This window comes from Asparagus officinalis, chromosome 1 (assembly GCF_001876935.1).
Source record: "Asparagus officinalis chromosome 1, Aspof.V1, whole genome shotgun sequence".
Lineage (NCBI taxonomy): Eukaryota > Viridiplantae > Streptophyta > Magnoliopsida > Asparagales > Asparagaceae > Asparagus > Asparagus officinalis.
The window spans coordinates 10,923,604-10,937,586 of record NC_033794.1 but is presented as its reverse complement, the minus strand read 5'-3'; the positions used below and the strand labels follow the sequence as shown (position 1 = coordinate 10,937,586).

The window sequence follows — 13,983 nt, the reverse complement described above, 5'->3', positions numbered from 1 at the left end:
CGCCTCTCTTACTGGATGCGGGGAGTTAAAGATCAAGAATCCCCCAATGCACCACTGAGTTCTTCTTATGATCCCCCTTCGGGGTACCGAGAGCCCGATTCCTTGAAGTTCCCCTCGACAAATGGGCTTCGAATTCGGTCCTCAACGAGGGAAAGTAAGAGGAAACGGCAGAGTAGAGAGGAGAGGAGGATGGTTGACCGGGAGTATGATATTGTTTTGGTTCCTTCTGATGGAGGATGCTTATCGGGTTCGGAGTCTGAGGATTCGGATTGGTCTGTGGGGTGGTTGGAATCTCATGGGTCCGGCTTTGATGGTGATGCCGAGAATAGCTTTGCAGTCTTGGTGCCTTGTTATGGGAGAGGGAGGAGTGAGAGGGTGGACAAGGTGAAAAGTGATGTCTTGGGCGCAGCTCATCAGCCAAAGGTGTTCTCTTCTGGTGAGATTTTACTCCTCTTCATTGAGATATTGAATATTCTACAATGGTTTTTTTAAGATAATGTTGGATATGTCCTGTTAGTTCTAGACTTCTAGTAGCTTGATATGGTACTTAACTTGAGTATGTTAACTTGACAATGCCGATCATTTCTGATAGGTTCATGTATGTGATCTCTGTTGCTATAAAATAAAGTATGTGATCTTTGTTCTAACCTAATATTTTTGTGATTAATTGCAGATATACCCTCTGTATTATATGGTATTGCCATTTACTATACCTGAACTTTGACTTTAAAGTGAGCACATACACAGGGCCGGTTCTGAGATTTTAGGGGCCCTGTGCGAAAAGTAAACACATGGCTCTTCTCTATATACAAAATATCAATAAATTCGAGTGCCCGTCATCGGCAAATGTCATCACCTTCCTACAAGCAATCAACTTCTCTAATAACCACCTTCTTGCTCATCCTCTTTAAATGGTTTCAACTATTTATGTTTCTTAGAACCTCACGCACATCCAATGACCAAGAAGCCACATTTCCTATGTCCCCAAAAAATAGTAGCATCCCTCTGGTTCTCTACCAAAATAAAACCTCACTCTCTGCCGAATAAGAATTCAGGAACACTTCAATACTCTTTTAAGAACTCCGAAAATCAGATCATACTCAAGTTATGATTCCATATAAAACACCAAATTTACATCCAGGAGTATCCAAAAGAAAAACCCACGTCCTAAATTACTATTTTGGATGAAATAAATCGACAGAAATTATCATAATGAACAAAAGGGATTTTAAAGAACAGCCAAAGCATGAAATTTCTCACCCTATAATTAAAAAACAGATGAATCGTACCGGAACATAGCGAAACTTCCTCTTCGACGGGTCCTCGGGTGTGGCAGGAACTCCATCGTTTTTTGATGGAGAAATCGGAGTCCATTTGTAGAGTTGCCGTAGATCTGAATCGAGAGATCTTACCATCGTAGCGCTCGTCTTGCTCCACGAGCTTGGCGATGTAGACGAACCCCTCTCTCGACGCCATTGGAGATCATATCTGAGCGGATCTGCGCAGATTTGAGCGGACCTGGCAGCGGCGGTGTCGTAGCGGAGAGAGAGGTCGATTCGATACCGTTTTGGGAGGCTTCGTTTTGGGGAGGAAGAAGGGTCTTGGAGTTGGTGGGGGGGTTCTAGTTTGGGGAGGAAGAAGGTTTTTGAGAAAAGGGGGAGAGAGATCTGGTTTGGGTAGCTGATTTTGGGGGGAGGAGAAGGGTCACGGAGCTGGAAGCAACCTATTTTACCAAAAAAAAAATTGGGCCCCCAATTTTCGGGGGCCCTGTGTGGTCGCACCTTTCGCACACCCTCAGAGCCGGCCCTGCACATACACCCCCCTGAAAAGGAAACAAGAGTTACAGCTCTGTTAAATCCTTGGTAGTCGTGAGTAACCCTTAATTTAAATTGCCTAACTACCATTCACTGGTTTCATTTCTTATTAATCCTTTGGTTTTTACCTATGTTGTAAAGACCAATGAGACCCCCTGTTTTTTGATTAAGTGCACAAACACCCCTGGGTACATGCATCTAAGAGCCCTGATGCAGTTGTAAACAACAATAAAACCAACACTTACAGAACATGTGAATATATAGATCCACATGTACATGATGATGTTTTCAGAAAGTAACATGATTTCACTCCACATTCCACGTTATAGGATACTGTTTACAAGATTAAAGTTTTAAAACCAACACTTACAGAACATGTGAATATATAGATCCACATGTACATGATGATTTTTCAGAAAGTAACATGATTTCACTCCACATTCCACGTTATAGGATACTGTTTACAAGATTAAAGTTTTTATTACACCATTATGCAGATGCTGTTTCGTCCGCGCGAATGAAACCTAAGCTCAAGAAATAAAAGACGATCATAACTAATAAGCTGACAAATAGCTAAACACACGCCCTATGTTAGGCTTCTGAAGAGATCTATACATTCCGGAGATCCGAGAGGACCGAGACCAAAAAACTTCTTATTTTATTCTAAGCTTAGGTCTGAAAATTTCAATCTTTCTGTCTTAAAATCTATACGGACCTTTATTCTGACTCAAATAGGTTTACTTCTAATTGCTTCCGTGCCTATAGAGAATGTACGAATTAGATGTTTATTTTTGACAAGAAAGAAAAGAAACAGGGAAGGAAAGAGGGAGAAGGAAAAAAAGAGGACTTAGGGATGTTGGAATGATAACTTAAACTAATATTTTTTACTATTCAGGGTGGACTATGTCCTAATTTAGAAGTTCAAGGGTAGTATACGGAGAAGCGCCAACATTACAGAGGGCCTATATGTAATTAAACCATTCTTTTTATTAACAATTTTTTGTAGATTTTCTGAAAGCTCTATATAGATGTTTTGCTTCATAGGTCGTTCTGTTCTGATTGTTCATGTTCAAGATGTTAACTATGTTTTATGGGAGCTTTAGTTTGTTGATGAGCGTAATCTTTCTAGTACATGGTTATTTACTATTTACTTTAAATGAACTTGGTTGTTCGTGTACAAGGATGTTGATTGGAAAAGGATTTAGACAACCACTCAAAACCAGTTGGTACAGGCTTTGATTCTGTTCTTTTCTGTGTATCCAAATACTCTGTTCTCAAAGGACACCTTTCATTTGACGATCTACAAATGCCTTGTGCTGATATAAGTGACAATCATTGACACATTGGTTTCTTGACGTGGTTGATGCTTTCTGATAGAATTAAATTCCATAACTTAAAATCATATAAAATTCAGATAAATAGAGTAGCTAGTATTTGTTTGCTTGCTCTTCTTGCCACATAATGTTCTTCATGAACCTGCACACATAAGGTAGGTTATACTTGAGTTTTTGCTAGTGGAAATTTTTTGACTGGGATTTGACTATAGGGACACAACCAGTTTAAATATTTATTTTTTTGTCAATGAAAATTTCCCATCCATTTTCGTTTAGCAAATGCCTTTTCTGTTTCTTTTTTTTCTTGATAAAAATGATTAGGGATGATGGCATTGATTTCCTTCTGGTGACTTAATAGAGATGATCCATGGCTATGAAGTTTCTGAGCTCCATTTAATATTCTGTTAGCTTGCCTAGCAGCAACACGCCTGGTTTTTTAGTCTAGTTAAAATAAAAGCCATATGCAATACCCAACTCTTGATTCTTTTGAAGGCAGACAGTTGATTGTGTCGGTCATCTCATGACTGTTCTGAACAGGCCCTAGAGTAATGTCTTTTCCAATGAGATGAGGTCTATGGCTTATTGCTTACACCAACAGGCATCTATTTATATTTGAACGCGTCATGTTGATAAAATTGTTTATGATGCATTATCTAACTTTTGGACATGGAATGATTATTTTAGATTGTTGCAAAACCTTAATCATTATGGCACCGAATAGTGTGCCCCAGTATTAGTTAATGGGTGATATCTGTGATATGTAGGATGCTTTCCTCTGTTAAGTATAGATTTTTGAGAGAAAACGGAGGGCTATGATTGAGTGAGAGTTAGGATTTTATAACCTAGTGCTTTGATATCATGTTAAGTGAAGAAGTTCAAGAGAAAATGGATGATATCATTCATTCTATAGAGGAGCTTGTATACAAGAGTAGGAGAGGTAGCTCTAATTCCCAAGCAATGTGGGATTGTGAGAAATGAATACACGAATGTCTGGCAAAAATATTTAAATCCCGCTCTCAAAGTACCTTTGGTAGACCCAAATATAGTTTGAGAGTGAGTGTTAAAAATGTATTAAAAAGTGGGCTTCAAGCCCGCGTAGGCTCTCACTTAGGCCTAAGCGGTACCTAGGCAGCTCGCCTATACCTAAGTGGTATCTAGGTTGCCCATCTAGGTCTTGCGAATGCCTAAGGGAGCATGGGCCACTTATGTGGACTACCCCTGTTAGGTCTTGGTTGGGACTTCCTTCAGTGCCGACTCAACATCCTTTGACCTCCTTCATTGACTATAAACATCTGATCCACCCCCTCCGACCTTTAGCATCTTCTTATCCACCACTACTTAAACAAAGATATATGTGGCCCTACCTAGGTATCCACTTAGGTGCTTAGGTGCCCCGTCGCCTAGTAGCGCTTAACACTTTCTGTAATGTCGGGTGTCAAATATTGTTGTCAGTCACTCTTGTATACATTCCTTTTAGTTCCACAGTGCTTGGAATACTAGAGCTACTCCTACTCTTGTATATAAGCACCTCAATAGAATGAAAAATATTATCCATTTTCTTACAAATCTCTATACTTAACATGATACCAGAGTAGTAGGTTATGAAATCCTAATCCTCACTCAATCCTAGTCTTCTATTTCAAGATTAAACCCATCGCAACCATCTGATCCATTTCTCCCAAAACTGTATACTTAACATGGTATCAGAGTTATCTTCTTCATCCTAGAGAGACATCTTTATTCTTCATCGACCTTAGGACTGTCGAGGGGGTTTTGCTGCAAACTTCATTTCTGCGCTTCTCTTATGTCAGCTTCCACCTTGGTGGCATCAGCTCCCTCCCGTAGCTTCGCCCCTCAGACGTTCAACCCCGTCGAGCCCTTGTCGTAATCCCCCTTTCCCATCACCACAGCCAACACCCTAACCCCGCCACTAATCCGCTACAGACCTCTCGCTGGCAAGCTCAAAGCCCTGCTCCCTGCACAAACCCAAATCTCCCACACTCGCAACACCACAAAGCCCACGACAAACACCCACATCCAAACCCTAGAGCTACCCTCTATCAACCGAAGCTCGCCGCGAACTCACCTGCCACCAACAAGCCAGCCACCAACAGCAAACTCAAACTCTCACTCCCTTGAACTCTGGCCATAGCAACTCCATTGACCACCCTCTAGCAACTTCGGCCATCATAACCTTCAATCTCAACCTATGCTCACAGCCTTCAACTGCAACCCTCATTTCCCAATCAAAGTCCCCTCCTCCGGCCATCACAATTTTGGCCACCCGAGCGTCTTCCCCAAACCACACCTCTAGATCCACCTACAGCAAATTCTTGTCCACATGTTGACGATAATGCTTGAAAGATGTTCGATGAAATGCCTAAAAGAACCTCCACCATTCTGCCTCTTCCATCGCCACAGCGTTCACAGACTTCGCCACACTAATGATCACCAGCAACCTCATCCCTCCATCCCGCAGCAAACTTGGTTGCCCTCTGCACCTCCACATTGCCCGCTGCACCATGACATCGGAGGCAAACCCTCTGGCTACACCTTGCTGCCATCTACTGTGAACCCCATCCCCTTGCGAACTCCATCAATCTCAGCCTCATCTACAACCTCTGCTGCTGCTCGCATTGCTGTTTGCTCAAACCCTCACTCTATCCTTCGCTTTATCCCTGCTCCTCGAATGCACGCACCCCCCACCCCAACCCCCAACCAGGATCGTACCTAGGAATTTTAGGGCCCAAGGCAAAATATTAGATGAGACCTAAGTGATACAACTCATAATAGATTTTATCTCATTCTTCTTACTTTTTGAGTTACAAAATTACTAATTAAAGTTTTATATTCAATATTTTCTAACATATTATTTTCGATAGATAATATTGCTAAACCATTCAATCTATCATATAACATGGTCGATCTTAAATAAGATTTTAGTAATTTTAATTTTGAAAAACTTCTTTCCGGGAAAGCAACTGTTACGGGTATAGTCAATAGTACACGATAAGCAATATAAGTATTTGGAAAAGAATCTAATCACTTTATATAGTTCAACACTTCAATTGGACTATTAATCTTAATTTTTAAAATTTCCCTAAGCACTCTCAATTCTGAAAACAAATCAAGTCCATTAATATCTAAATATTCACCATGTTTTAGTGCATTTTCGAGATTAAGACAATATTCTTTCAATTCAATATCATCTAAAGCTTTTAAATTTTTTTCAAATCGAACAAAAAACCAAAAAAATTTCATATGTTTTAAATTGTTCAAACCTACTTTCAATTGAGCCAAGCGATTTATCAACTATATATAAGAAATATTCAATACGAAAAGATTCTTCAGTGTTAAATATTGTTTCATTACCAATATTTTTATCAATTTGTTTTTTCCTATGAATTTTACGTTTTTCACGAAATATAGGTTGTACGTTCATTTTATTAGCAAGTTCTTTAGTTGAATTCAAAGCTGACATAAAACCATTTTGTCTATAATTTTCTAAATATACGATAAGACCCTTTAATTGATCTATGACAATATCAATATGCATATCTTTAGATTGTAAGATTTTACTAACTGAATTAACTACAAACAATATGTCATACCAAATATTCGTAGCTAATAAGAATTCAAAATTTTTAATCTCATAAGTTGCTAAACTATTAGCTTCACTTTTTATCTTTGGATCTTCACTAACTTCTGCTAATTGAATTAAAGCATCTCTTATATTTGGAGCTTAAAATTTTATTGCTTTAACACTTTCAATCTGACTATCCCATCTAGTTTGAGATAAAGATTTAACGGATAACTTGCATCCATTATCTTCTAAAAAATTTCATCGTTTAGTAAAGGAAGCAAACAATGACTATATACGTTGCAACACTCCAAAAAAAGAAATAGCTCTAGGACATGAATTAGCTATATCATATAAGACTAAATTTAAATTATGACAACCACATAGTGTGTAGAATGCTCTAGGATTTATATCTAATAGCCTCTTTTGTACTCCATTGTGTTTTCCTTTCATATTAGATCCATTATCATAACCTTGCCCTCTTATTTCTTTAACATCAAGTTCATATTTTTTCAAAATATTTAAAAGTTCATCAAAAAGGCCATTTCCCGAAGTATCATCTACTTTTAGAAACTCTAAAAAGTATTCTTCAATCTTTATTGGACTTGTTAAAGTATCAACACATCTTAAAATAAGAGTCATTTGTTCTTGATGACTTGCATCTGGAGTACAATCAAGGATAACTGAAAAAAAATTTGCTTCTTTTATTTTTTAATGATCATTTTTTATAATTTCAGAAGCTAGCAACTCTATTAGTTCATTTTGCATTTTATGACTAAGATAATGATTTTGAATTTCACCTTCTTGAATACGTTTAACATGTTCTTGCATTATGGGATCAAATTCCGCTATCATTTCAACTAAGCTTAAAAAGATACGTTTAACATGTTCTTGCATTATGGGATCAAATTCCGCTATCATTTCAACTAAGCTTAAAAAGTTTTCATTATTTTTTTCATATATCTTTCTTTTGTTCCTCGAAATGCAAGATTATTTTTTGAGAGATGTTTTACTATAGCAATAGGTCTTAGCAAAACTTTTTTCCAGTGTTCTTTTTCTTTATTAATTTGTCTTGAATGTTTTTATCTATTGTCTTATTTTTTTGTAATCTTACTTCTAAATCTACCCATTTACACATATTAGTGATATGTTCATGACTTGTTTCATGATTTTTAATTTTATATCCAAGATTTTTCCAATCCCTAGTACCTTCGTTAACTAATTGACTTGTACTAGATTTTAAAGTAAATAATTTGCAACAAAAACAATAAACTCTATCTAAATCTTTTGAGTAAACTAACCACCTTCTTTCGTGTTTTTCTCCATTTGATAATTTTTTAATGTAATATGATGTAGAAAAGTGTCTATTATTTTCTTCTTTAGGAAAATCTACTTCTTTATGTTTAATTGGACATTTTCCAACTATTAGATCTATAAAATTTTGATCAATACATTTCCATTGTCCAGGATCATAAATATTGATAAAAATTGAATTCGATATCTCATTCATCTCTAAATTATTTTCTTGGCCCTCATCCTCATGTGAATCTTCTTTATATTATTCATTAAAATTAGGAGTACTAGCTTTTTCTTCTTGAATATTATTATTGTTAATATCATTATTTTGTCCTAAATTCTCAACATATTCTTCTAATTCATTCTCAATTAAAAAATCTAAAGGTTCATCTATTCTTTCTTCTTCTGTTGAAGTTGATGTAACATTATCTTTATTACTAAAAACAAATTTATCAAGAGCTCATTGTTGAGATCGAATTAATTTTTCAACTCTTTTTCTTTTTTTTAAAAATTTTTGACAACCACTTTCATATTTTTTATTAGGCATTCTTTCAAAATATAAAATAGCAAATAAAAAGCTTTCAATGTATATCTAATATCTACTGATCTAGAGCCTACAATATCTCTAATTAAATATAAAATTAATATGAATAAATGATAAAAAAAATTAAATAGGTTAGAAATGTGTCACTGTGGGAACTAGGAAGAACTAGAAGCTGGGGCCTAGGTTTGCCGGCCTGGCCGCCGGCGGTCAAGGGGTGCGCGGCGTGCGCTGGTGCCGCGGTCGCGGTCCGTGGGAGCCTGGAGTGGGAGCCTGGGAGGTGAGGCGAGGCTGGAAGTTCGTCGCGGCCTTCGCCGAGTAGGAAAGAGAGGAGGGAGCGACCGTCGCCGAGTAAAAAGAGGAATTAGAGGAGGCTGAGCAGAGCCTGAGGAGCTTGGGGTTAGGGAAGATGAGAGAGAGAGGATCAGAGGAGATTTAGAATTTCAGAGAATCAGATTTTAGAGGGGGCGGCGGCTGGGAGATTGATTTTGGATGTGGGGTTAGGGTTTAGCTTATAATTGGCGGGTGAGCATTACCCAACTTGAGGCCCAAGGCAGAGGCCTTAACTGCCTTATGCTAGGACCGGCCCTGCCCCTTATTTTGAAAGAATGCCTAATAAAAAATATGAAAGTGGTTGTCAAAAATTAAATATAAAATAGCAAATAAAAAGCTTTCAATGTATATCTAATATCTACTGATCTAGAGCCTACAATATCTCTAATTAAATATAAAATTAATATGAATAAATGATAAAAAAAATTAAATAGGTTAGAAATGTGTCACTGTGGGAACTAGGAAGAACTAGAAGCTGGGGCCTAGGTTTGCCGGCCTGGCCGCCGGCGGTCAAGGGGTGCGCGGCGTGCGCTGGTGCCGCGGTCGCGGTCCGTGGGAGCCTGGAGTGGGAGCCTGGGAGGTGAGGCGAGGCTGGAAGTTCGTCGCGGCCTTCGCCGAGTAGGAAAGAGAGGAGGGAGCGACCGTCGCCGAGTAAAAAGAGGAATTAGAGGAGGCTGAGCAGAGCCTGAGGAGCTTGGGGTTAGGGAAGATGAGAGAGAGAGGATCAGAGGAGATTTCAAAATAGCAGCATCTTCACCCACCCAAAACAGCAGCATCTTCACTTAGGTGTACTTCCCCACAGCCATACCACTCCACCAACAGCATTGCAAGCTAGACCCTTTAAGCATTAAATCCTCAAATCAAGTAACACCCCATACCAAAAATGAGTGTATTCTTGACTTGGTTGGGCAGTATACGCAATAAATGTGTCCATCCTTCTCTTACAGTTACAAATATTTAGAGTTATATTTATGTCAAAATATGTTCAAGTTATATTTATATGAATGTGTGTATAGTAGCTGTGGGCTCATCTTGATTTATGAGGACTGCTCTGATGCCCCTTACCTGTATGGGGATATGACAAATTCTGGATCAGGGGCATTGTTTCCTACCAATGGAATACGAAACCTGACATTCTATCACGATTTCTCGCAACTTTGTGTTTTATATGCAGTTTTTCGGTTTGTTTGTTGCAAGTGTCTATGTATTTGAAACTTGCTGATTTGTGGATCTTTGTTTAGATTCGTGTACGACAATGCATCTAAAGTAATCTCTACTTTTGTTGAATCTGCAGGCAAGGAGGATTACATTGAATGGTGGCTCTCTTCTCTCTAGAATGCGTGACTCATGAAGTCTGTTCTAACTGATTCTGTAAGATTGGTCTTGTACATATGTTTCCTTCTTGCCAAATATTAGATAGGGTTATACAGCACAAAACCCCAAAAAAAGAAGAAAAAAAAGGAACGATTTTTTAAAAGAAAATGTTGGAGTGAGATGGGATATTTTTTATTGCGTAACCTGTTAAAGGTTATAGACTATGATTGCTTTGCTTGGGGTTATGGATTGAAGAGGCCAATTGGCTTTGTTTATTATCCTCCCCTTCTTTTCTGTCTTGAAAAAAAATGTACATATCAAAAGAATATTCTTGTGTAATTATATCAATGTACAAATGCTGGAAGCATCTTTTGCCCAGTTTTGCTGCAAATATCTTTGAAAACCCAAACTTGCTAGCAGTGTCAATGATTTCTTCTCTCTTTTCTTGATTTGCTTTATTGCAATCTACGTTATGTAGTGAGAATTAGAGGTAGTGCAAAGTGCAAACCACGTATCATGTACCCTCTGAAGGAATCACACTTCTGGCATCTAGCTGTTTTAATATCTGTGAGGTATATTTGTTTGTTTTTTGTGTAAAGATTTATTTATTTATTGTTACTTATCGATACTCTATGGTTGGATGATTTTGTTTGTCGGATCAGATAATTGGTAAAGAGAGGACTTAATTATTTATTGCTATTGATATTCTATAGTTCGATGATTAGAATGCAGGAGATAATGGTGAGAAACTTTGTTTAAGCAATTCAAAATGGACGCTTTATGATCGGAGGACCAAAGTATATATCTCTTTCTAAAGTAAGAAGCATTGCCGCAACCTTAGGAGCGACAATTTTTTCTTTTTAGTAGTAACCTTCAGGGTTTGCTTGGATGCTTGGTTAAACAAGAACCAGAACAAATCTCTGGTTGTATTTGTAGCCAAAATTTGGATATATCACAAACAAAATTGGGGCACTCTCTAATATTTGCGGGCTGTAGTTTGAGGGTGGATATGCAATAGTTTCAATACTCAAGCTGAATTTGACGAATCGTATATAAATAGAAACCATGTTTAGTTGAAAACAACATTTTCATTTTTGAGGTCCCAAAAGAGTAATAGTGAATTACTTATGGAAATATTAAGTTGAATTACAAGGAATGAAACTGAATGCTGATCCTGGGCCGAACACTAAGGTTAGCCCATTGGATTTGTTCCATCAAAGGATACGCCCACTGATTATATCAGTTATTAAGTGAAAAAAACATCAACTAGAAGATTGAGCTTCGCTTGCTATATTTGAGTCTCTTGTATGTCTAAGAAGTGGAGTCCATGTGTACTCGATCTGAAACTGTGATACACTTAATATGCTGCTTCCTATTCTAATGGTTCACTCGCTTGACTTCAATATGCATAAACTGTTCTTCCAAATTAATATTCTAAGTGACCATTAATTGATTAATCCATGTTTTCAGCGATTTCATCAGAAGTTTAATGGCTATATTACCAGATTGTCATATCTATACGACGACAAGGTGTTTTTATTCGATCATGCTACGATAAGAGATGTGATATTTTTAAAGTGAATGGGGTTTTAAAATTGGGGGTCACTTTAGATTTGGGGTGCAAATTATGGTTTATATCCTTTCAAAATCATTTAAATCGGATCACCTGTGGTGATGAGGTGGTGGTGAGGTGCCAAAATCATCACCGAGCGTGAGCAATTTGCCCTAATTGACGAAAATAATCATATATTTTATTAATTGTAGTTGGAGCAAATAAACATACTTTATTATCAAACATGTCGTAGTAATGAAATATATAAATCTGGCAATTTAGCCAATATTTTTTTCTTCTTCAAAAGACGGTAAGAACTAAAAGGGAGAGCTAAAAGAATATTTAATTAGCTTACAAAACAGGAACAATAGAGAACTCTCTGCCTCTAGGTTTCAATAATGAAAACAACTAAAGCAACAGATCGAATCGTTTGAAATTTAAGAAAAAAAATATACGATGCTTGTGTTCCTTAATATAATTATCATATGCCATTGAAAAGAATATATAAACTTCATAATATTTTGTAGAAAGGCCGTCAGTTCATAGCTATTTAACTTGAGTTTATAAGACAGCATCACAACAGTCAATATATCCCTGTCAAAGAATTCAAAAAAATTGTAAAAAGAACAAGAGAAATACCACTAAAAAAAAATGAAATGTTGATATAAATTAACGTATATCTACCCATCATATGATCTGCATATCGTAAAATCTCATGGGAAATATAAATCAGAGAGAGCTCTCAACATTTGGAGTTGCATCCTCAACTCAGAGATGTAGTTTGCGGTCCTCGTGAAAAGTTGCTCAGAGCACAAACCTCTTCCTCCGGGGACCAACCTCTTGAGCTCTTTCACCTTCCGGTGGACCGAATTGACGCCGAGAGATCTCCTCCTCAGCCTCGAGGTCTTATGTTGTCTCCGTCTCCTCCTCATTGCCTCTGTCAATCTAAGTTTTCCTTCCATTGTTTGATATTAATAATGTAAGAAGAATGAGAAATAGAGGGAGAGAAAGAAGAGGAGGAGTTGAAGAGAGGAGAATGAGAGGGGTCCTTAAATAAGGTTGAGGGTTGTATTTGTATAAGATGGGAGGGAGGCCTCCATGTGATCCACCGTTGTCTGGGACGTGCATGTCCTTTCAAATTTATGGTTGTAGATAACCTAAAATCCTCGTGTGTTTGATATTTTATTTTTAGTTACGAATCAAAATAATAATAATAATTAATAAATAAATAAATTTAAATTTAAATTTAAATTTAAAATAAAATAAAAATAATATTAGTTAGATATGTTTGGGTACCAAGCTCGAAACATCTTTTTTTTTCTCTCTCTGCACGTTGATGGAGGATATCCATCTCTCTTTTTATCTTGTCAAAAGTATCTCACTCACTTCAACAATATATATAATGAAATTTCATAGCTGATTAGTAGAAATGATATCAAATGTCTCTTTCATTATATCAAAATTTCAAAGTTATAATTTCATAACTAACTTGCCGCTGCAGATTAATTAAACACTCTTTTCGTGGGTCAGAACTTGAAGTCACACTTTTTTTTTTTAAATCCACTTTTAATTCATGGTCTATGAGAATTGAATTTTGAATGCTCTCGTAGTGTGTCTAAATATCGTCCGCTACGCTAAAACTCTAGAGTTTTTATAATTTTATTGCGACGGATGATAAGGAGTTTACGAATTATTTTTCAAGAAGGTCATAAACATGACAGCAAGAAAAAGTTGTTTTTTTTTTTTATTTTTTTTTTTTTTTCTCTCTTTCTTTATTTTTTTTCTCTTCTTTTCTCTATTTTTTTCTATCTGTTTTATCTTCTTATTCTGATGCATCGCTCTTGCGATCGTTATCTTTTTGTGAGTCATTTTTTATATATTCTATATTCCTATATTATATTTTCTTCTCTATCTTCTTCTCAATTTTCTATATATCTTCTTATCATTCTCTTATATATTTTTTTTTTTTTTTTTTTTTTATCTATCTTCAATTTTTTTTTTTTTTTTTTTTTTTTTTTTTTTTTTTTTTTTTTTTTTTTTTTTTTTTTTTTTTTTTATTTTTATATATATTATATCTCTATATTTTCTCTCTATCTCTCTTTTTTCTTGTTTTATTTTTTATTTTTTTTCTTTTTTTTTTTTTTCTTATTCTTTATATATTTTTTAATTATTATTTTTTATTTATATTGATTATATTTATTATATGCATTACTATTAAT

The 13,983-nt window shown here is 36.3% G+C and overlaps 1 protein-coding gene and 1 long non-coding RNA gene across 2 annotated transcripts; one reads left to right on the top strand and one right to left on the bottom strand.

The window, feature by feature from the left end:
• LOC109849656 lies at window positions 7-11,282 on the top strand. Its single transcript, XM_020419518.1, has 2 exons — window positions 7-436; window positions 10,193-11,282. The coding sequence occupies exons 1-2, from the start codon at window positions 16-18 to the stop codon at window positions 10,231-10,233; spliced, it is 462 nt and encodes a 153-aa protein (XP_020275107.1). The 5' UTR covers window positions 7-15; the 3' UTR covers window positions 10,234-11,282.
• Window positions 12,284-12,825, bottom strand: LOC109834101. Its single transcript, XR_002245450.1, has 2 exons — window positions 12,449-12,825; window positions 12,284-12,358 (listed from the first exon to the last, which is right to left on the bottom strand). It is a non-coding gene; the product is annotated as an uncharacterized LOC109834101 (long non-coding RNA).